General features: G+C 38.1%; 1 protein-coding gene across 3 annotated transcripts in view; it reads left to right on the top strand.

Moving 5' to 3' along the window:
- The window catches only part of TMEM245 (transmembrane protein 245), a 91,713-nt gene extending 67,802 nt beyond the window's left edge, over window positions 1-23,911 (top strand). For all 3 annotated transcript variants that reach the window (XM_064506723.1, XM_064506722.1, XM_026099872.2), the window contains 4 exons: window positions 9,039-9,139; window positions 11,012-11,186; window positions 16,269-16,463; window positions 17,455-23,911. In XM_064506723.1, coding sequence (XP_064362793.1) covers window positions 9,039-9,139; window positions 11,012-11,186; window positions 16,269-16,463; window positions 17,455-17,500 — 517 coding nt within the window. In that variant the 3' untranslated portion in view covers window positions 17,501-23,911. The remainder of the gene's footprint in view (window positions 1-9,038; window positions 9,140-11,011; window positions 11,187-16,268; window positions 16,464-17,454) is intronic.
- The last annotated feature ends 857 nt before the right edge of the window (window positions 23,912-24,768 follow it).

Below are 24,768 nucleotides of genomic sequence, written 5' to 3'. Positions count from 1 at the left end.
GCGTTTTGTGCCATCTGAAAGATTTAATATCATAGTTCTAACTTCTTTGCTTTGTTGTCATCCAAGGTCCAATTATTCTGTCCACCAGCATGAGCAATCAAAATACACTGTTCTCTCTACTTGTGATTCATTATTTTGTAGTAATAATCTGAACATACTGGGAGGATCTCCATGTCAGACTAGAAGGGATTTGGGGGTTTATTGAGTCCAGCCAGCTGTTGGTCTCATTCATGAACTTTTCAAGCTACAAGGGGGATCTAAAAATTAAATCCATACAAGTGATGTGGAGAATAATGAAGGATAACTTTTTCAAAGTACAGTGCCAGTGCATGCTAACTGCTAAGAAAGCCTTGAGTAAAGCTAAAAGAAAGCTTGTATAAGCTAAACAGCAGAGCAACAGAAGTCACTGGGGAACTGAGAAGATACCCTTCAAAAGACTGAAGTTTTAGCTAACTGAAGACAATGGAAGGGTCATAAACTCTGTCAGGTAAAAATAGGCAAAAGGTTTGAGAGTTTCATCTATTTGCCCAAATCTCCCCCAAATACCATTAAACACCTTTTCATATGTACCAAGAAGAAAAAGCCCTCAGAGGGGACTGAGGGATGACAAGGGTTGTGGAAGAAGTACAAAGCAAGAACAAGGCCATTGCAGGGAGAAGCTAAATTGGTGCTTTGCATTGCTCTTTGCTGTCAAGGTAAGTGGAGGCATTCACATTGCAAAACCATTCTTATGGGGCAGGTGCAGCAGAAACTCTCAGAAATTAAAGTGACTGTCAAAGCAGTTGTACAAGAAGTTGGCAAAATGAACAATACCAAGTTCCTAGGAGTGGATGATACTCACCAAAGAGAACTCCAGGTTGAAGAAAAAAGAAGATTCTAGGGAACTTGCAGAAATACAAGCCTGTAAGCCCTCAGTAAGACATCAGTACCATGCAGCTTAGTAGGAACCATAGTTAAGGATGAATTAGTGGACACATGGATGAAGATGATTTACTGGCAAAGAATCAACACTGCATACAGAGAAGTTCTGCCTTATTCTTCGTGCTCTTTGAAGAGCTTAACAAACAAGGGCATAACTTGATTTAGTTTTCGTATTCTACTGAAGTTTTGTAAAGGATTTTGACAGTGTCTCTTTCAAAAAACTTTCAAAGAAATTAAGTAATGAGATAATAGAGAAGATTTCTGCATGGATAAATAGTTAAAATGATAAGAAATGGAGAGCAGGAGTAAATGATTAGCCTTTGCTGTGAAGAGAGGTTACTAGGAGGGGTCTAGGTGGGGACCTGTACTGTCCCACCCATTCATAATCATCCTGGGAAAAAGGATGGAGAAAGAGACCTTATTGATGCTACAAAATAATCTGAGCCAGAAAAGATGAGAGCAGACTGTAGGATTGCAGGAGTATTGCAGACAAACTCAGAAGGCTCCAGTGTCTGGGGGAATGAAATGACTGATGAAACGCAGTGTAGGTTAAAGTGATGCATATGGGCGAAAGCCATTCCTGCCTTGCATGTAAAATGATGTCCTCTGCACTGTTTCCACTTGGGAACTGTATTCTCAGATCGGCATGTTAGCTTAGTCCTTGGTAATACTTAAAGCAACCATCCAGACAAATCAAATGTTAAGACTTGTTAGTAAAAGGTAACAAAAACAGAACATCATTATTCCATCATATGAATCTATGGTTTGCTTACACGCTGATGCTGTGTGCTATCCTGGTTCCTGCATCTCGGAAGGCTACAAGGGCAATATGGATGGTTAGAGGAATGGAGTTAGAGAACAGTTTCTATATGAGGAACAACCAAATAGGTTAGGACTCTTTAGCCTGGAAAAAGGATGAGCAAGGGGTCTGCAAAATCAGAAGTAATATGAAAAGGATGACTGGGGTTTGATTGCTCATGGTCTCCTCCAACGAAAACTTGGAATTGTCAAAAAAAAAAAAAAAAAAAAAAGAAAAAAAAGAAAAGAAAAGAAAACAGGTAGGAGATGGTTTCAAAAAATAAAGAGGTGTAGGTTCATGTAACAGGCAGTGGATGTGGAATGCCTTGCCAAAAAAAAAGTTGGGGTTGCAGCAAATTTATGTGGATTTGGTGGAGGGGCTGGGACTGGACAGTGCTTAAGACATGTTAATGGAGGATTACTAAATAGACAAGCTGCATAGGATTCATGAAATCCTCTGAGGTGGAAAGAGACTGTCAAATGTGCTTGTCCTATTTCTGTGGTTCCCCAGTGTTTCCTTCTGGCCTCTGCTGGAGATTGGGAGGTTAACTAGACAGACCCTTGATCTGGACTGATATGGCTTTGCATGGGTTACATTCAAGCTCCATTTCTGAATAGTTAGCTCTTGCACTTAGTAAGTATCATGGTCTGCTCATGATAAAATCTTGAAAATGTTAGAAACAGTTGATTCAGAAATAACTAATACCTTCAAATGTGCTTCTTGGAGTATTCACTGTAAGTTCATGTAGTATGTATGGGTAAAACAGCCCTGAACAGTCCTTCAGAAACATTGTCTTTTTTCTTTAGTGCTATGTAGAAATAGATGGAGAACTGACATGTAGTCCAACTTGTAATAAATCCTACTTTTTTTTGGAAAATGTAGACGTGTTACCCTGTTAGTGAAGAAAGCCTATTTGCCGCTGTTTCCTTCCTACTTTTAAACAGTTCCAACTGTTTAAAAGAAGTCTGAAGTTTTAACAGAATCACTGGAGCCCTGTCATACCTTTAGAGTTGTAATATTTGCATCAGTTTTTCCATCTGAGGGACCTATATTTTGTTCAAGACCACATCCCTTTATCTGATTAGTGTGAATGCTAGGCTCCATGTGTTGAAATTGTTACTTCTCTTTGTTCAGTTGTATCATTGTGAAGGAGAAATTTATTTCAATAGCAGACTGTTGGAGTCATCTCATGGAGTCATCTCTGAAAATCATTTTCAGATTTACATTGCTCCAAAGATGATCTTACTCTGTCATGAAACACTACCACTCCTGCTTCATTCATCACTGGAGTGTGTGTTACAGCCCTTTGCTTGTTTTCATGTGTAATTTAGAACTAAAAAATATTATTACTATTACTAATTACTATTATTGCTAAATAATATTACTAAAGTATTATTAAAAATAACCCTTTAGAAGAGTCACAGAATGGCTTAAGAGTTTTTCACAAAAAAATGAAGCACTTCTTCCAATCCTGTCACTTGGAATTTATTTCTCTGGTCTACAAAACCCTGCTCTCTCAATGATCATTTGAAGTTTTGAGGATCATTGTGGAAGAATAATGCTTCAGTCACTTTAAGATAATAGCTGTCCTTTGATTGTCACTGGTAGCTTGGTGGTGTCTGAAGGGGGGGGGGAAAAGCTTGATTCCCTTGGTTGTGAAGCTATGGTGACAGCTGCTGTTAGTCTTAGCAGGGAGAAGATCATTGCTGCGCAACGCAGAGTTCCTGCCCTCTTCAGCTGCCAGTGTGCTGGCTTGTTGCCTGTTAAGAACACTGCTTTTTTTTTTTTTTTTCTTAGTTAATTTTAATTGGTTTCCACTCCCCATCCAACTCACAGAGCAGTGGCATAAATAGCTATGTTCCTTGTTGATCTGTTCCTCAGTCTTGTTCACACCATAGTGGCAAATAGAAGAGACTGGCAGATGGGCAATCTGAGGCAGAAATGAACTACTGGGGACAGAGGAATGGGAGGCATCTTTTTTGTGGCAGCCTCATTTGAAACAAACTGCGAAGCTGTGCTGTAAAGAGTGGAATAAAATGCATTTTCATTTACACCTTCTACTTCTGAGTTGTGAACAGACCTTATGCAGGCTCTGTGGAGTGAACCCAAATTCATCTGTTGGTTTTACTAGATGGGCATACATTTAGCATAAACTCCCAATAAAAACAAAGGGAACCTGTAGGCTTCTTACAGCAAATCAGTAAAAAACAACAACAAAAAACCCCTAAAAAACAGAAAACCAAAAAAAATCTGCAAGAAAATTCCTTAACTTTTAGATGAAAAATAGTTTATGCCAGTTATGCACATATGGCAATTTGTCCGGAGTTTCTTAATTTTTAATCTGAATAATGTGAAGTATAGCCCATGTCCTCTGATTTCCTTTTTTTGAGTTTGCATGCTTTTTGAAGCTAAGTAAAATGGTGTAAAGCGTAGACAGACATACATATTCCAAATTGCCATGAAGTGCTTAAGAATTACCACGTTTGCAGATGACAGCTCTTGCAGGTAAAGTGACTCACCCACATGCAGTACCCAAGTGAGAAATGACTGGCAATTGGATTTTCTAGCTTTTGAAATATAGAATTTCCTTTAAGTATAACAGGAAGCTGTGTGCATGCAAATAAGATGTTAGGATATAGAGTTTATTTACTGTCATAATTTCACCAGAAAAGTCTGCTTTTTACAGACAGTAATAAAATCATTGAGCACTTTGTACTAGACTACGACATCAGCTTTAAGATCTGGCTTTGCAGACACAGAACAGATAAGGCATGCTGTTGATGAAGATTCTGGTTAGTGTTTCAAAGGGTGTTTTTTAAATTTTTTTTTTAAGCTGCCGTAACCATGAGGTTGAATGGATATGAACACCTAGAGATTTTAGTGTGATTCTTAATTTTTCCTCAGAAATAAAGAACAGGAGTTTCAAGGAACTTGAGTTACACCTGCCAGAAAGCACCAAGTAGAATCCGCTGTGCTTATTTCTAACTAATTGGGGCTGGTCAAGGACACAAAGAAGATAAATGGGAGAGGGAGAAAGAAATTAGGTGTATTTAGCCCCCTGTCACTTCTGACTTCACTACTGACATCTCACAGGTTCTCAGCACCAGCTGATGCGTTGTGCAGCTGTTCAGAGAGATGTGCTGCTTCCCAGCCATTGTGCTGCATTGCAGGCCAGCCATGTCATGTGGAGTGGGGAGAAGTGGCTTTCTGCCTCAAGCACAGCGGGCTGCAGCCACATCTGTAACCTGCTCCTAAAAGCTCGGTGGTAGAGATTTGATAATCAGTCAGCCATCTGTTCTGGGCTATGTAAGAACTCTTAAACTAATGTCTAACCTAAACCCAGCTCGCTATAGTTCAGGTGCATTCCTGCTTGTCCAACTCAAGTGGAGAAAGTAGTATTCACTTTGGCTTTGCAGCTGTCTTCTGTATCTTTTCCTCGAATTTTCTTCCCTTTCTAAATCTTTTCTGGTGAAATCTTTGATCATAGATCATGTTTTCTAGACTACTGATCAGTCTTACCACTTTCCACTGTTAATTGCATCCATTTGGTCTGCATTTTTCTTAAGCTTTCAGTACATCGATCTGGACACAGCCCTGCAGCTGATGCCTTGGCATTGCTAGGTAAAGCTGATTGATTGTCATTACTCCTCATGTCTCGAAGACATATGTATTGTATATGCAGATTATGTGGTTTCCTTTTTTTCCCCCCACACTTAAATAATACTGACTTGCTTGTGATTCACTGTAACCACCAGCTTTTTATGCAGAGCTACTGGTCATCATTCCTCATATTCCAGTGGCACAATTGATTTCGCCCCTCCGCCAATGCATTATTTTTTGTCCATTGTTAAATTGCATTTTTAAGGCAACTTTTATCGTTTGTCAGGGTCACTTTGGTTTGTGATCTGTCCCCTAAAACTGTTGCAGCTTTTCCCAACTTTGTGATATCATCCACAAACTTTAAATGTACTGTGTTTCAGCAACTTGTGGAACAGCATCAGACCAGAATGTACCTGTTGATCCATGATTAACTTTTCTGTTATTTTACTAGTACATCTGTAATGAGTAATGAACTTACAGCATAAAATTTTCTTACAAGCTACGTGACTACATTAGTAAAAGGCATGTCTGAACTTGAATGTAAACCTGAATCAAATGCAGCTGGTGATACAATGATACTTGTCTGAACTGAAATGCGAAAACTGCCTAGATTTGAACCTCTGCTTTAGATGCTTTCATGTGAATGAAAAACAGATTTGCTGTTATTCCCTAACATGGTTAATGCAGCAATTACTTTTGCCCCTTAGAATTATTTTTCTGTTTATTTTCACAGTTGTTAGACTATGACTGTTTTCACTTCTTTCATAGTTTCTGTGGGGAAATTTAAAATGACTGCTTATTTAAGAAAGTCAGTCTTTCCAGTAGCTGTAGATGAAATATTTTAATTACAAGTGAAGTTGATGTCTCAGACATCTGCCTCAGGCCTTGCCTCCTATATACAGAAACGTAGTCTTGGGGCATACTCTCAGAAGAGTTTAAGACCATGCTACTTTTACTGCAGTATAACAAACACCTCTGTGGATTAAATAAGGAGATACTTTAAGGATGATTTTAAAACATTTTTGACAGCTCAAAAGTATTTGTGTCAGAGTTTCTGTCCATTTGAAAGGAAAGGGATTTACTTAAAGGTTTAAATTATAGGATGCTGAAACCTGGGTTATCATAAATATTATTAAATATTTAGACTTTATACCTTCTTCTAACAAATTGTTCTGGGCCTTTTGGAAGGACTTGGTAAACTGCATTAAAAAAAGTTGAAAGTTTTGCCTTACCAGGGAGGGGTTTAAGTAGTGGTGAGATGCCTTCTTTTTAGTGCAGAAGGCAATCTTCAGGAGAGGTCTAAAATTAAGTGACCAACAAGGCTGAGGAAATTGGCTTCATAAAAACTGAAGGGTTTGGTAGAAAGAAATGTATTTTTATGCAACCAGGAGAAGTGGTTTCTTGCTGCACCTTCAAGATCACTACAGCATAGACAGCACTTCATCTTGCCAGTTGCCTGGCAGCCTCCCTTCCCAAAACTCCTGTTGTAATTGTTCATGTTCTGAATTCTTAAAATGAAAATCCAGCCACAGGTGACTTGTGATTAAGCTGCTTTCTTTTAGCCTTCTGTTTCTATAAAGTATCTCTAAATAAAATGTTAATAGATTGATTTTTTCTTTTTTTTTGCTTTGATATAATGGTTATACTTGATGGTTAATGTTCTTTTGATATCTTCAGAAAGAACTGACATGAATCAAATGTTACGAAGTACAGAAATTTATGATTGAGCAGCTGAAATAAAAAAAAAAAAACCTCAAGTTTTTAATGTAAACTTGCATTTAGCATTCTTGCTTTGGCTATGGGTTTTGGGGTCTTCTCTCCTTCTTGTTAAATTTTATTATACCAGCTTGCTTCTGGTATAAGTAAAATGCAGGCGAGTATTTCACACTTTTAAAATGCTGTAGATTCTAAGTATCTTGGTCTGTGATTTGCCATTATAATATTATGGAAGCTTATCTAAACTGTGAAGTTTTGGGGCTCTTTTCAGTGAGGCCTCCTCAAATTCATAAGCATTCCTTCCCTTCTTGAAGTGCCACATAATTTTTTCCCGTCAAATGCTGGATTTGTTACTTCAGGTCATTCTTTAAAGCTTTTTTTTTTTCTTCCTCTACCTTTTTCCCTCCATTTTTCTGGGAAAATGGCTGACAAGAGCTGCTTCTAGTTAGTTTGTTAAAAGAATCTCTTATTTTGAAGAATGGTGTTAATGTGTAAGGTTTGCTATGCACTTAGAACTTCTAGTGGATGAGTTGGTCATTTGGGAATCTATGTATGCCTTTAGGTGGGAGAGGGGGGCAAAAAACATGCAAACTGTCCTTGGAAATAATAATGAGAATAGAGCCCAGTGAAGCTAAAATGGGGAGCGTTTGAATTCTTGCTGATAGTTGAGAAGACAAGGTTCTACCTAGTAGTTCAGCAGGAGGGAAGGTTCTCTTTCTAGGTTTTGTTAACTCTACAGAGGAGAGAAATTGTTTTCTTGGAGGTGTTAGTTCCAGAAACAGTTGTTTTCTGTGCAGACTTGGTTCATCTTTGAAGTGCCTGAAATCCTTGCAGCTAATCATCTGGCTGCATGATCTCTGTTGCAAGTCTTTTGTCCACTCTGCTCTCCTGCCAGAGTTCCCAAAACCGCGAAGAGGCAGGTAATGGAACCAAAGCTGTGAAATTACAAAGGGTAGTTAATATCAGCAAACTTTGCATTTATATTTACTAAGAGGGCCAGTGTGCCACCACTTGTGCAATGATGTAACTGTTGGGACTGTTTTGAGGAGAGGATCTTATAGTTGCTAAGGATAGTTTGGTTACTTATATCCACCGAAATAGTGGTTTTGAGAAACTCGGTGCCCTTCTTAAAGAAGGGTGAACAACTGGCATAACGTCGTGGTGAGAGATGCCAGTTTTAGAGTATAAATTTTGTGATTGGCATCCTAAGGTACAGGTTTTCAGAGTGATTATAGGATATCCCACATGTGTGAGTGGGGCTGGGGTTGTAAAAATCATGCAGAGTCTTTAACTGCTTGTTTGCTGTCTTCATGAACATGTGCTCATGCTTAACAGGAAAACCTTGTTTTGTGACCAGCAAGTTGAAGGTAGATTCAGCAGGACTGAATTAGGTTACTGCATTTTTTAGTGCCTTTTAATAATTTAACCTAGTAAGAAACCTGAAAACTAGAAATAAAAGATTCTGAGGCTAAAATCCAGTAACAAATGTGAGGTGCTCAGTTATTTTCATCCTGAAAGCCATATAAGTATGTAGGCAGGTAAGATTTTAAGCAGACTGCTTCATTTCATGGAAGAGTGGGTTAATCTGGTGAGAATGAACAGGTATAGAAGCATAGGTGGATAAAGAAAATGAGTGAACAGTTGGAAACAGAAAAGGGTAAAGTATTTTGTACAGAGAATATGTGTCTCATAGCTAAGATTTGGGTTGAGAGAGGATGTGGTGCAATGCCCAAGCAGTTTCATTCAAGGGCTTTGTCCCTGGAATGCATTGTACAATAAAGAACAGTCTGTTTTTAATGTATAAATGTCTTCGATGATAAGTATGATGGATGCCTATCCTTTTTGTAGGGAACAAATGCATAAAGGGTTCAGTGTTACGTTTTGAATTGTATGACCCACAGCACTAATGGCTTTGCTGTTTTCAAAGCACCTTGTATATATCTTTATAGTTCCCAGAATCCTATCTCTGATAAAATTAACAGAGTTTTTTTGGTCATTTTAGAGGTGTATTCGATGCTTCTCTCAAAATGGCTGGGTTCTATGGACTCTACACTTGGCTGACTCACACAATATTTGGGATTAACATAGTCTTCATACCATCTGGTAAGAACTTGAGCAGTTATAATCTATTTGTAGATAATATTACATAATTATTGTACAAGGCCAATATGATTAATGCTGCTGATAAGATTAGTCTCAATTTTATTTTTAGCAGACATTAAATCAGAAGTTGGCAACTCTTAGAATTAGAGTTGCATGTGCAACCTTCATTTGGTTGACTTGAGCAAATGTCTTAAGACAGTTCCTAATTACAGGATTGCATACTGTTTTTCATCACAATGCCTGAGTCAGTGGATTCAGTGCATGGTACAAGCTTACTGAGTAGCTATTCAGAATCTTTTTATTCCCTGTTTGATATGCAGCCTCATTTTCTATTTACTCTTTATTGTTCAAACCTCACTATGAAAATACTATGACAAGAATAATACTTTTATGATAGGCATTGCGATTCCAAAAAGCTTCCTAGCATTGATTGATTTCTCCAAGTTTAATTTAAGCTACCATAGATCTAATTATCCTATGAAGACTTTACAGCTTTTCATAGCTCTTATTTTCAAAACATTTAGTTCTAGCTGTGAATGTAGGTAACACTGCTGAAAACTTACTCCAGGGTTGTTTCAGGATAGCTGTGGCCAGGGTGGAGAGAAGTCCCTGGTTGCTTCCTTATCTCTTACCCCTATCTTTTTCTGTTTTCACAACACATCCCCAGCCAACTGACTACTTCACTTCCCCATCTGTTTCTTTTGCTGGTTGTTGTTCTTTCCCTATTGTATTCTGTCCAGGTCTTTCCGGGTTTTAACCTCATTCTGCCTGCCTTATCTTTTTTCTTCCACAGTTGACAGGTAGTTGGTTTCTGAGAATGCCTAAATGCAGGAAGATGTGGTATCATGCAAACACACAATAGAGGCGTGTTTCCTATTCTCAGTGCTGTTCCCTGGCTACGTTACCAGTCTCTGATTTTCTGTTATTCTTTACTCATAGTTTTGGAAGTGGCTTAATATTTTCTTTACAGAGAAATATTTTGCCCTGTTCCTCTCTTCTCCCTCTTTCCCTAAAAATAGAAAAAAAAGGTTGTACATTCATGTACTGGGGAACATCATGGGAAGCTGTAAAGCAACAGAGAACAGTATTGTATAAAATGAAATGGCAGTTTTATAAAGTACAACTACCTTAAATTTATTGTTTGTCATTAGACATACTTAGAATATAATTTTTCTTTCAGCTACATGAAAAAATCTTTAACGTTTTTGCCTTTTGGTTAATGAGGCTAAAAAAGAGCAAAAAATGTTTTTATATTGTGCCTATTCACACTGGATTAAGTTGGAATGACACAAGTACTATATCACTTGAAATTAGCATGAGTATTTGTGTAAGCAGAAGGGTGTATACCTATGTAGAGACACATGTATGCATGCACACATAAGTACATGAAGTTAGGAGCTTTATATTTTACTGATTTCTCATAGCACTACCTATATTATAACAGTTGATTGTGTGAGATTGGGTAACTTATAATGCTTCACTGAGACTTCTTTTTGCAGTTTCTTGCACTCATGTTGCTAGTTTATAATTATGGGAAAGGAACACTTGAAATGTGCATGACCGATACAACTTTTTAATTTTTCCAAATTGGTGCCTCTTTTGGAGGTAACTCTTTGTGCCTAGGAGTTGGTGAAACTTTTCCATATGGGGAATACTAATAATATGGGGGTCATTTTCTTGGGGATAATTAGTTTTTTTTTTCCTGTACCTCAACTGTAAAACCCCAAGAGCCTTATCTGTTAATTCTTCAGTGTTTTATTTACAACAGTTGATGCAGGTGGCACTACTGGTGTGGCAAAAATATCAGAATTTAAATATCTTTGTAAAATGTTTCTCTTGTCTCTTTCTGATCCCTGGCTCTGTGTGCTCTAGCATTAGCAGCAATCCTTGGAGCAGTTCCATTTCTGGGGACGTACTGGGCAGCTGTCCCTGCGGTCCTAGATTTGTGGCTTGTGCAAGGACAAGGATGTAAAGCCATTTTGCTCTTGGTTTTTCACCTGTTACCAACCTACTTTGTAGATACAGCAATTTATTCAGATATATCAGGGTAAGTACACTGAAGACTTTTTGAAGTTATGTATGGTAATAAGGATTAATGATCACCGATGCCTTTAATGAAATAAACTTTTCTGAAGCATGCAGAACCGTGTCTTCAAGCACAGGAATAGGAGTAGTGATATCATCTGATAGTAAGAACTCTTACTAGCCCAAGTATCGTTATTTTCCCGGGCCTCTCTTCTATGTTTGTGATTTCAGAGGTCTTAAACTGAAGTTCTGAAAGTTGGAGAAATCTATTGTTTTTCTAGTAATTCTGGAAGTATGAGAATAACTATACTATTATCTAATCATAGACTAAAAATGTCTACCATCTTTCTTCAAAGCACCTAATGCCAGATGTCTCTGAAGAACAAACAAGAGATCCATGAGCTAGTTGTGGACGTGAAAAAAATCCTTTAGTTTTTCAGAATGGATTGTGAAAATTTTGAGGATTGTTTTGGAGCCTGAGTGTCAGTTTGAAGCGTGCCTTTGTGTTATGTCACTGTTCCCCAATGTAGAAATCTATTGACTATGGATTGATATTTTTTGTGGTTTTTATTTATTTTTTTTTTTTTTGAATGTGTTGAGACAGCTGAAATTGGAGATCGGGTCCTACTGAAACTGTTGCTGGTGCTGTTCTCCCGTTGTGGGAGTTAGGCACAGAGGACTTCTGGAAAAATCTTGCTAGGTTTCTGTCTGCCTCTATTAACTTGAGCTGCCTCCTGGGTTCAGCTTTGAGTTTGAACCCAAAGAGAAGCTAACTCCAAACTAAGTTAAAGGAAATTCAACATCTGCAGTTACATCTGGAGAACTAAAAATACTGCTGAAATGTCCATTGGCACTTCATGCTGCTGAAATGTGTAGTTGAATCCTTTCATGTAATTCCAGCTGGAGAATATACCAGTGATGTATAGCAGAGTTGTCAAAGAATTGAGCTGCTGGGGACCATACATGCAAGAGATGTTGACAACCATGTGCAGTATGAATACAAAGCTGAACTGTCCTGGTCACTGCATTGGTTTTGGTCCTCAGAAACAATCCTAGAAAACTGTTTGAAATGGGAACTTGTAATGACTGGGTGTGCCTGCTCTATTGATCTTTATTTTAATTCATGCTTCAGACTTAGTCACATGCTAAAACTCATTCTTGTTTTCTTTATTATAATACAGGCAATGTAGAGTAAAGATATTAAGTTTTTCTGTTCTGTGGTAAGTTAGAAATTTTGGTTTTGGACCACCAAATGCAATTACATTGGATAGAGTACAGCTGTTGATAAACAGTCCATGTAACACAGTCTATAACACAGTCCACTTCATGATAAAATGTGCAATATTAAAGCAGGGTCACAACCCTGGACTTCAGGAGAACAGACTTCTGCATCTTCAGGGATCCTCTTGGAAAAATCCACTGGGACATGGCCCTGGAGGGAAGAGGGGTCCCTGATTGCTGGCTGATATAAGAATACTGGCTGATAATCAAGGATCACTTCCTCCAAGCTCAAGAATGGTTCATCCCACCAAGCAGGAAATCGGAGATGGCAGAAGGCCAATATGGATGAACAAGGAGCTCTGACTAAACTCAAACTTAAAAACTAAGTGTGCAAGAGATGAAAGCAGGGACAGGTGGTCCAGGAGGAATATAGAGACACTGTCCCAGGGATGGGGTTGGAAGAGCCAAAGACCATCTGGAATTGAAAGAAGGGCTTCTACAAGTACATAAGCAGCAAAAGGAAGGCTAGGGGAAAATGTGGGCTCACTACTAAATGGGGTAGGGGTGCTGGTGACAAAGGACATGAAAAAGGCTGAGGTACCGAATGCCATTTTCACCTCAGTCTTTACTGGTAAGACTGGCCTTCAGGAATCCCAGGCCCCTGAGACCAGAGTATCAAGTCAGAGAACACTTAAGCAAAAGTTAGAGAACACTTAAGCAAACTGGACACGTACAAGTCTGTGGGCCCAGATGGGATACGGCCACGAGTGCTGAGGGAGCCAGCTGATGTCATTGCAAAGCCACTCTCTAATCTTTGAAAGGTCATGGTGATCAGGAGAGGTTCCTGAGGCCTGGAAGAGCGCAAATGTCACCCCTATCTTTAAGAAGGGCAACTGGTCAGTCTTGCCTCGATCCCTGGAAGGTGATGGAGCAACTAATCCTGGGTGCTATTTCCAGACATGACAGGGACAGGAGGGTGGTTGGGAGTAGTCAGCATGGGCTTATGAAGGGGAAATCATGCTTAGCCAACCTGATAACCTTCTATGATGAGATGATTGGCTTGCTGGATGAGGGGAGAGCAGTGGATATCGTGTATCCTGATTTTAGTAAGGCTTTTGGCACTGACTCCCATAACATCCTCCTAGAGAGGCTGATAAAGTACAGGCTAGATAAGTGGTCAGTGAGGTGGATTAAAAGCTGCCTGAATTGCTGGGCACAGAGCTGAATGGCTGAGGCGCAGCTGTGAACAGCATCTCACAGCCCAGCTGAAGGCCAGTCACTAGTGGTGTCCCCCAGGGGTTGCTACTGGAGCCAGTACTGTTTAATATCTTCATTAATGACCTGGCTGATGGGACCAAATGCACCCTCAGCAAGTTGCTGATGATTGCAAACTGGGAAGAGTGGCTGATACAGCAGAGGGCTGTGCTGCCAGTCTGAGGGACCTTGACAGGCTGGAGAGATGGGCAGAGGGGAACCTCATGGAGTTCAACAAGGGGACATGCAGGGTCCTGCACCTAGGGAGGAATAACCCCGGGCAGCAGTAGAGGCTGGGGGCTGACCGACTGGAAAGCACTCTATAGAGAAGGCCTTAGGGGTCCTGGTGGACAGCAAGTTGACCAAGAGCCAGCAATGTGCCCTGTGGCCAAGAAGGCCAGTAGCATCCTGGGGTGCATTAGGCAGAGCATTGCCAGCAGGTCGAGGGAGGTGATCCTCCCCCTCTATTCAGCACTGGGGAGGCCACATTTGGAGTGCTGTGTCCAGTTTTGGACTCCCCAGTACAAGAGAGACTTGGAGCTACTGGCGTGAGTCCAGTGGAGGGCCACAGAGATGGTTAAGGGACTGAAGCGTGCCACATATGAGGAAAGGCTGAGAGAGCTGGGACTGTTCAGGCTGGAGAAGAGAAGGCTCAGGGGGATCTTATCAATACTTAGGAGTATCTGAAGGGAGGGTGTCAGGAGAATGGGGCCAGATCCTTCTCAGTGGTGCCCAGTGACAAGACAAGAAGCAGCAGGCACAAACTGAAACACAGGAAATTCTGCCTGAACATCAGAAAACTTTTTTTTTCTCTTTTTTTTGACTGATGAAACACAGGAACAGGTTGCCCGGAGAGATTGCGGAGTGTCCATCCTTGGAGATATTCAAAACCTGACTGGACAGGGTCCTGGGCAAAGTGTTCTGGATGACCCTGATCAAGCAGGGGATTGCATCAGATGATTTCCAGAGGTCTCTTCTGACCTCCACTGTTCTGTGATTCTGGGAATAATAAGCTTTCTCTTGTGCTGTGGCACTAGTTATTTTCCATGAATTAAAGTAAACAGATGAAGTATAAGCAAATTAAAATGTCTTTCCAACAATAAATCATAGATAAATTTAGGGCCAGTAGCTATTGAACCAGCCAATAATTTTTCCACTTACTAGAGTATGTTTTTCAACTGTAGGGATGAAAGCTCTGTTTACTGTCCAGAAAATATATGTGGCAGGAACAAATTTTTTAAAGGCAGAGCAGAATTGTATTCTTACCATTAAACAGAACAGTAAGCATCTGGCTGTCTTGCAGATGAGATTAAGTCTATCTGAAATAGCTATAATTCGGTTATGCAGGGTTTTCCAAATGCATTGATTTATAGTCCTGTCTCATCAGGTGGCCTGTGGTGTGATTTAACAAACTGGCCAGAAGAACCCTTAAAGTGTTGCAAGTGTTGGAAAAAAGTTATCAGAGATTTCACAAAGGTTAGGAGTGAATGACATGTCTACTGTTGCAAAAACATAGAACTTTGAAGTCAGGTCTGTCCCCTGTTTAAAAAAAACAAATCTGTTATCAGTGTATTAAACCTGATCTAGGTAAGAGATGATAATAAGGTATATAAGATATAATAGGTCAATATTTGGGATTTCATTCTGCACACAGTTGTGATAAAGGCAAGGGCTGCAAGTGTGGGAGTTGGATAGAAGTCAGGGCAGTGGTAGACGGAAACTACTCTGAACTGACTATCCAATATTTTCATTCCATTGTGCTCAGAATTTATACCAGCTTCACAAAGGTGGCCCCATATCCTGGGGTGCTAACTTTAAACTGCAAGCTTTCTCATGTAATTCCATATTTACCATCGTTATGTTGGCTTATAAACTGTAAGCATGTTTAACTGGCTTTGGTTTTTGTGCAAAACTCTTACGGGATTTGCGTTGTGTGTTAGAACTGACACACAGAAAAAGAAAAACAGAAGGGCTGACTTGCTGCCATAATAGTACTTATCAAAAGCTTCACTGGCCCAAACTTTATAGCAAATATTAATAGGTTTTTATAAATCCGTTTTTGCTTTTTGAGAACTTTAAAAGCTAATGCAAACAAACACTCCAGCCAAGAGCTGGTTTTATGACAGAGCGAGAAGATGTGGCTGTTCGTTTATAAGATAAATGCTAACTATTCTTTGGGAGATTTAACATAAGTTGGTATCATTGTGTAAGTTAATGTCTTTGCTCAGGAGCACTCATAATGAATGTTGCTAGCTGTCTTACAATTTAAAAATTCTTGACTGTAAAGCATGAACAGTCTTTGCAATCAATCATCTTTTCATCTTGAAACAAACATTCTTACAGTGAACTCCTTCAGTCTTTAATAGATGCCTACAAAATAGCCAATGAGATGTGGATATTACCAGTGTGTTATGCTATAAAAAAATTTTGAACTATATGCAAATATAGTACAGAATACAACTTATGATATTTGTGCAGTCACTGAAACAGCAGTTCATGATATGAATATAGGTATCTATGAAGTTACATAATTTTATATACTAAATAAAATGTTATGATTGATCCACATTTCGTAATCCATAATATTGTTGATTGTTTTAACTTTTTCCAACTTGTGACATAATTCCAGAGGTGGTCACCCTTACCTGACTGGTCTTGCAGTAGCCGGTGGAGCATATTACCTGGGGCTGGAAGGAGCCATCATAGGACCAATTCTGCTTTGTATACTCGTGGTTGCCTCCAACATATATAGTGCCATGTTGGTGAGTCCAACAAATTCAGTGCCCACCCCATCACAAGCAGCATGGCCATTACAGATTTACTGGTAAGTTATAAATGTCTCATGCATTGTCAGTGAATCAGTGTATATACACATATGTATACAGAGTGTATGTATGTGTGTATATCCACGTGAGTGTGTGCACACACAAAGGTGTATGTGAGGTTTAGAGAGGATTCAGCTATTCTATGTTTTAGAAATAAAAATTACTATAAAGTAAACTGCTCACTGGGGTTTATGAACTTGAAATGTGTGTTTAGTGTCCCTCAACCTCTTATAGAGGGCTATTTTAGAAAATTCACTAGTAATGCCTTTGTATCTTGTAATTCATATGTTGCTTTTATGTTTGGAGATGATTGAACAGCCATTTTATCCGTGCACAAAACTATTATTTATGGATATCTAACAAATAATATTCATTGGCCTCCATAACAGACCTGTCTGCAAATATTGTGCTATATGTTACTCTATAACTATGATATTGCTATCTGCAAAATTTGAATAAACAGACTTGAATTTAAAAAATAAGATCATTTTATGTGCCAGTATTCCTTAAAAAGTATGGTTTTGCTTCCTTTCTTTATTGAAGTTACGGAATATGGAAATGTGTATTCAAACTGTACAGCTAAGCAGTGGGATGAATGAACCCCAATTGAATACTTACAGTTGGAAGTCCTATCGTGATGTTATTAATGACAGTAGCCATTGTAATGTCTCTATTGCCTTGTTTAATTACACAGGTTAGCTCATTACATGTGTATCTTAGAGAGGATTCTATGCTTCTAAGAAAGAATCTTGTGTTTCATTCACATGAATAATGTCATCTTTTCTGTGGGTAGCTTATGAAAAAAAACACTAATTAGATCTGTCTGTAGTCCCTGACTTGTGGTTTAAGTCATGTTCCGAGACTTTCCATATACAGTGTATGTAGAGTTTCCCACATTACCCACACAAATTCACGTGTGTGCTTTTTCCTTCTTCATTTGTGGGAAACTAGACATCTGCAGTCACTCAACAAATGAATTTTTTTTTTCAGGTCATCTAGGGAGAGTCCTGAGGAGATGAAAACAGCTGCAGAATGATGTAGATGCTGTGCTGCACCTATTCGACATGAGAGAATCACTCTGCTGTCTTGAGTCCACAGCAGCCATGGCCTTCTGTCCCTTTTCAGCTGTGCCTAGGGGCAGCTCAGAGGGAAGCACAGTTTGGTTTTTAGGAGAAGCCACCTCTTGAACATCTGCTGGCTTTACATTATTGTGCACTTTCTCTCTTCAAGAGAGACTGTCTACTTCCCATGGCTTTGCATACTAACACATGGTTCAATCGCCTCATTTGTAGACCTTTTGTCTTCAGAAAAAGGATGGTTAAGAGGACAGGTATATCCACTGGAGTCATTATGCTATCTGCTGAAATGACTAACTTGGCTTTTATTTATTTGGTTATTTGTATTATTAAATTGTAGTAGCTTTAAAGAAATCTTATTCCAAAATATTTATTCTCAGTTGGTGTTTTAGCTGGTGGCTAAAAGATGTAAGCCACTCGTTGTTAAACAAAAATAGAATACAATTATTTGCTGCTCCTGAAAGTGTTTCTTTAGAGACTTTGACCATCACATCAATCCGTAACACTTAAATATTTTTCTCTTACAAGCACTGAAGTTTAATGTTGTTGGAGACTGGTGTTTCTAATATCTTCCTGAAATTAACAGACTTGCAAATTGTTAAATGTGAGGTTTCCTCATACCAAAATGGGAGGACTTGTTTAAATTGTTTTACCATCCAATGGAGTTGTCTTCTCAACTAGATTTAATCAAAGGCCTTAAATGTTTTCAGGCAGCGATAACATAAGATTGTCACATCTACTTCCAAAAACAGGAAGAGGTTGAAGGGAGCTTTAATATTGTTTTGTAAATGCAGTGGCTGACTTCAGGTTACTTTTCAAAGAAATTTAAGCTTGTTACCAAAGGGGGAGGGTCCACCTACCCCCCATAAGCCTCTGGACAAATAGCTTAAGAAAGAAACCTTAAATTCCAGAAATGGGGTGTTGCCTAGGTTGCAGAATCAAAGTACTTTAGTGCTTTCCTTCCATATGTAATTTTGCTTAAATTGCATTTTTGGTGGTATTCAAGACTTTTCCTATTGGTTGTTGAAATATTTTGACGTAACAGATCTTTATACCTTTGAAAATAGGAAGTGTTTTTTTGGTGGAAATTTCAGACTTGAACAGCTTTTCCACAAATGCAATGAGGCCCTAGGTACAAAGTAGCAGTTGCACATGCTTTAACCAAAGAACCACCTTTCTGTTCTTAGTGATGTATCTTGAATTTATTCCAGAGCTTGATCGACAGTGATTTGTACAAACTGACTGAACTGACTGATACTGATTGATACAAAATACAGGCATGCTTTGCATTTATTGTTTGCCATAATTTAACTGTTGATATACTAATCTATCCTTATCTAGGGATAAGGCGATCTAAATAAGGGTAGGATTGTATGCAAACAGTTCTCAGTAATTTAGATGTGTTTTACTCGTGTGGCAGGGATGTTGAGAGATTTGGAAGGGTCTTATTGTCATGACAACACATTTTTAGATGATTTCTAAAAATATATTGCCATACAAAGTGGGCTGTAAAGTAGTCTGATACTAACTAAACAAGAAAGTTCTATTATAGTTTTGCAATAAATCCCAAAATACTCAACACAGTCATTTTAATGTATTGTTATAGAGTTCTTTGGGGTTTTGTTTTCTTAAAGTGTTTTTCTTCTTCCTGCCCTTCACTGATCTCCTTAGATCAAAGAAGGGTCTGTGCTGTGAAGATGAAATTATTTTTCAGACACAAGTATCTTCAATAATGGCAAAGCAGTAAATGAGCTGGGAAGACATGTTTTTGTTCTGAAATATTCCTTTCCCAATGTGAAGAGAAATTATTCTGTATGGAGAATTCATATCTGATGTAATCTCTTAGCTTGTTTGCTTTGAAATGAGTCTTTCTACTTGATGCTTCTTGTTTCAAATTCAATGAAGACTTACCATGAAGAATCTTCTGTAATACAATGTTTATCAGTAAATGTAGGTTGAGGATCTGATGCTATGTGCCATGTCTGATTGAAGGATAAACTGTATGGCGTAGTGGGGGTACAGCAATGGTATACTGCCAAAAAGAAAAAGAAGAAAAACCCAAAACTTCAGTAACACCTTCTTAAAATAGGAAACAGTCACTGAATTTTGCTACTTTAGGGTTTGTTTTTTTTTTTTAAACTTATGGAAAAGCATACCTTGATTATTTAGGGTTTATTTTTAGCAAGTGTCTAATTATCAGTAGAAATGGAAGAACTTGCTATTTGGTATTTAACAGCTCCATGTTCTTCCCTGAAAAGACCCAGCCTCTTTAAGAACAGTTTAGTCGAAATCAGTCTCACATAAACTTAAATGACAAAACTGGTTATTTTGACTTTTGGCAACTTTAACGTACCAGTTCCTGGTTTTACTGCCTTGTCTGCAAAAGCAACCAGTAACCACATGAGATTAAGTTTTTAGATAGCTTGTGGGTTTCAAAAAGAAAGGGGGGGGGGGCGGGGAGGAAGGATCCTTACACACCCACTTTTGCAGTGGCATTGAACTGTATAGTTTCCTTAGCAGAGACCATATTTTACGGAGTTCTTGTAGTGCCTAGCACAAGAAGTTGATGGTCTTTAGCTTTACTGTAAACAGTCATTCCAGGAGTAGGTATTTACTTGTATTTGGTACATTTAGTATTCAGTTTAGAACAAAACAATTTAAAATTCAGAAAGGAATGCTTATAGTAGTAAAGCAAAACAATGTGATCTCATGGTATTGCAAAATACAATTATGTTCTATTTTATCATTCTCTTGTAGCAAGTCAGGTTTGTTGCAAGCAAGTGGAATGCCAAAGGGCTAGAGATAACTGATTTTGCACAGAGTATAAGTTAGCTCTTCCTGCTGAAATAAGTTGCCTCTGGGCAGGATTTACCAGTAAATTTTTGGGCAATTCAAAGGTGAGCTAATCTGGTTTTACTTTCTTTACTTTATCTGAACATTACTGTACTGTAGCAGAGTTAGAAGTAAGTGTGCACAAGCTTTTCAGTTTCTCCAGTTTACAGCTCAGCAAGTTAACTTCAGGTCACTGTGAGTATTGGTTTAGTTGAATACATGGGGCAACAAACTGCAGTGAGTGAGAACATGGCACACGTTCGCTTCTGCCAGCCTTGCTACAACATGGTGACATTCAGCACAGACATAGCATGACCAGTTACTTACAGCCAGGGGGCAGTGATGGTTTAATTTGCAACACTGCTTTTTAAAACAGCATCTTTAACATTATAGTCATACATATCGTATGCATTTTTTCAGAAATTAAGTTGATATCCACAGCGTCTAATATTGGAGAGATTTTTTCCATGCACTATGGTATGTATTTTCAGCTCATCTAAAAGTACCTTTTAGTATGTCTCATTTCCAAAAGTATGTGGATTTTAAGCCTTTGGAGAGGAAGATGTACTTGTGTATATTTTGTTAGCGATTATTGTATTAGGAAATCCATAACCTGTTTAATCTAACAAATAGAAAAACAAAAAAGCTCTGCATATGGAAAATTGGACTGCTGTCTCTGGCATTAGACATTGTGGTTATCAACATAACTTCTGAAAAAGGTGTATGGTATGTATGGCTGTGATGTTAAATGTTATCTTTTTAAAAGCCTGAAAATACAAAAATGAATAAAACAGCACACCGGTAAAAGTGACAGCAAAATTGTTGTGTTGCTTAATGCCTAGCCCTGGAGGCAGAGTATTGCGTAGAATGCTGCCTCTCCTGCAGACCTGATATAGTAAGGATGGGAAAATAACCTTATTCTACTGGACTGTATGGCTTTGCATCAGTGGTAGGAGATGCTCCTGCAACCGCCTTTATTCAAACATCATGTTCATGTTACTGGCTTAAGTCTCTCACTACAGAGAGTTCTGTCTTTATGGAAGCTACCTCTGGAAACAGCTACAGCTTTCCTCAGAAGATGCTGAAAGCTGTCAGGATTAGAGTTGGTATTCATTGTATTTAATAATGGAGTAGCATTGTTCTTCTAGAGATGCAGTTGTTTTCTCTGAAGTTTGCAATTTTACGAGAGAACATCAGTTTCCCAATTGAATAATCATTATTTAAGTCACAATTGGCATCTGTTAAATGCATGGATGTATCATCTTTATAAATTCTATATTGGCTTGTATTTTAAAGATGGTTTTATTACTATTTCTTACATTTTTGGGGGAAACCTCCTTTGGCAAGTCAATTCCCTTATTTCTAGTTCTACAGAACTAGAATTGCCTAGCATCTCTTAACAAAGGTTACGGAGGTTTGATCTTTAACATGTTATTGTTTTCTGTCCTTTTTAGTAAAATAACTTAACGCTTTATAGTGTGAAAAAAAAAAGAAAAAAAACACAACCCTCCAAAAGCATTTTTTTAGTGATAAAATTGGAAATTAAAAAGCATTGCAATCTGGGAAATGAGCCTGCTATTTTGAAACCAGAAATGATGCCAGAAGTGATGAGCATATTCAGGGATATACATTTACAAACCCAATGTGGCATATTGATATGAAGTATTACATATGAATATGAACAATGTCTGTCTTGTATTCAGATCCTAACTGAAATTTTGTCTTATGTTTTTTAAGATACCTGAGAACAAAATAGTGCCTATATTTAGGGAAAACAAGCATCACTTTCTGGAATTAATGTTTACTTGATAAAGGCGGGGGAGAGCTAAGCAAATATTGCTAGGGTGACCAGAACTGTTTTGCTGTAGTTAATATAAAGTTGGGAAAGGCTGATGTTTCCTCTAGTAAGTTATGGCTAAGAACTTACTGGTCCTGGAGGTATTTACAAACATCTACCAAAGAGCTGCCAAAATTAATAGGTCATGAAATATCATGTCTTCCGATCCCCAGAGTCTCTTAATCTCTTCCACACCTTGTCTGGTACTTTGTTTTTATCTGGTGTAGGATAGGATAGTAGTGCTTTGTGCTATCTTGAGTTAGATGCAGAGATCCGTAGGGCATGCTTTGAATGTCTGTACTGAAACAGTATGTGCAGTTCAGGAAAGAACTGCTATTTGACAAATTCTATTGAAGTTGATATTAAAAGTAAATATATTCTTAGTGTGATCTGCATACGGATGGACTTGGGCAAGCGTAATTCATACTGTATTGAATTGCATATTATTCTGTGCTCGATATAGCACTATGTTGTGATACTGAAGCTAGATTTGAGGTAGAAGCAGGGCATACTCGCTTGTACCAGGATGCATTTACAGGCTAATAAAGACAGCATGAATGTTCTAGCATCTATTTATATGTCTGAAGGATTTTCAGCATGGTGATTTCGAAACAAAAGTGTTGATTCTTTTTTCCCTGCCTCAATTTTTGTCACTTGACTGTTGTATACAATGATCCAATGAGGACCTAGAGTGAAAGAAATTTTTCCTGGTATTGTTGCAGGTTAAATGTAAGAGGCATCACAAAGCTAAAATGCAGCTACAGAGCAGAATTTCATTAAGTGTAAGAATCTAGGCCATAGGGCTGGAAAATTAAAAGCCCAGTTTTTGGCCTCCTTTTTGCCAGTCTCAGCCCAAAACCGAAGTTTTTTCAAGCAGTATCAGAAAAAATGCTTTCTTGTTTATAACTTAATGGCTGTGTAAATGGATGTCTTCATTTTCCAGTGTTATCACTGATATATTTTGCAAGCATTCAATTTGTTCAGATTGTTACATTTAAAAACAAAGTGTATATCATTCAGTGATGGTTGGAAAGAAATCTTTTTGTACTAAGAGGTGATTATATAGGGGTATATGTGTTAACTAACATTTGAAGTTTTGGTAGGAAGACTAGCAAAGGTTTTTTTTTTTTTTGCTTTTTTTTTTTTTCTTTTCCCCCTCTGATACCCGAAACTTAACCAAATCCAAAGAAACTTTTGACATTGGGTCCTAAGAGTGGCTAGACTCTACATCTAAAAGTAGATCTCTTGTATTACAGAGCACAGGTTGTTCTAAACTGTTCATTCCTGCCAAGAACCTGTGGGGATTTGGAGCAATAACTACTATTGTCCGTTGACATGAATTTGTCTGTAAATTTACATGTCACACATTCTCAGAATGGAATTATGTTCAGAAGTAATGTTGCCATAATTGGTTTTGGTACAGTACCTGTTTCTGCATGTATAATACTGAAAATATAACCCCTGTGTTCATTTTGTGGCAGAATAAGAAATGTGAGTTAAGACTGAGGAGTGCTCTTCTAGACTACAGAGTTATTTAATTAATTTTGATTGTATGCACCAGTCCTCTTCCTAATAAAAAGGATTTTTGTAGCAGGTATAAAAAGCTTTTAATCTACTACTGTATTCACACTGCAGTCCTTTGTAAACACAGAATGTTTAATATATTTTGAAATAAAATGCTGTTAATGTAAAGAAAACTGAATTTGAATTGAATGTTTGAAAAAAGCCACAAAGGCAATGATTAATCTTGCGAAATACTGTCTTTTTTGGAGACAAAGTGCAAACATATGGCAGTTGATCTGCAGTAAATGAGCATAACTTTCACTGAGAGTATATTCTGTTTTCACATTTTCCATGGGATAGGGACATGCCCATCAACAGTAACTATGGCTCAGCTGACATCTGGGAACTTACTACCCTGCAATTATGCAACCATGTGTCTGGACCCTAAAAAAGCTTACATTTAGCAGCTGTAGGTCACTGAAGTTACCTTCTGTATGGCTTATTCTGTGAAATAGAAAGGGTTATTCCATGTCTAAGCAGAATTTTAGATCATTCTATGAACCATAAAGGAAAAGTGATCCAATCCTCCTGCATGACTGCTCTCACATTTCAAAACAGGTATGGCTCATGTTCCACGTTTTTAGCCCTAGCACAGTCAATTTTAGCTAATACCTCTTTAGAGAGATATGAATGATATTTGGTTCTCTGAACAGATAAAGCCTTGTTTCATTTGCTGCTTACAGTGGTTTGGTGGGGTTTTTTTTTTTTTTGTTTTTGTTTTTTTTTTGGCAATTGATGCTAGTAACAATGATTTTTCTGAAAATTGGAGCAAGTCTTCCAAGATGCTCAGAATTCCTTTGAAGTTGGAACCAAGTCACACACCTTTATAATCCAGCAGCCCAAAGCATATGTACTTCTGTGAGAACTCTTCTGCTCTTATTTGTTTTTTTATAGTTTTAATGTGCAGATGTAGTTTCTCTCTTTATTATGAGAAAGTAAATAATTCTGTTCTTTTCAACACCTGTAACAGATAAAGCTTTGTAATGATTTAGCACT

The sequence above is a fragment of the Dromaius novaehollandiae genome, chromosome 2, assembly GCF_036370855.1.
Source record: "Dromaius novaehollandiae isolate bDroNov1 chromosome 2, bDroNov1.hap1, whole genome shotgun sequence".
Lineage (NCBI taxonomy): Eukaryota > Metazoa > Chordata > Aves > Casuariiformes > Dromaiidae > Dromaius > Dromaius novaehollandiae.
This window is presented reverse-complemented; position numbering and strand designations above follow the sequence as displayed.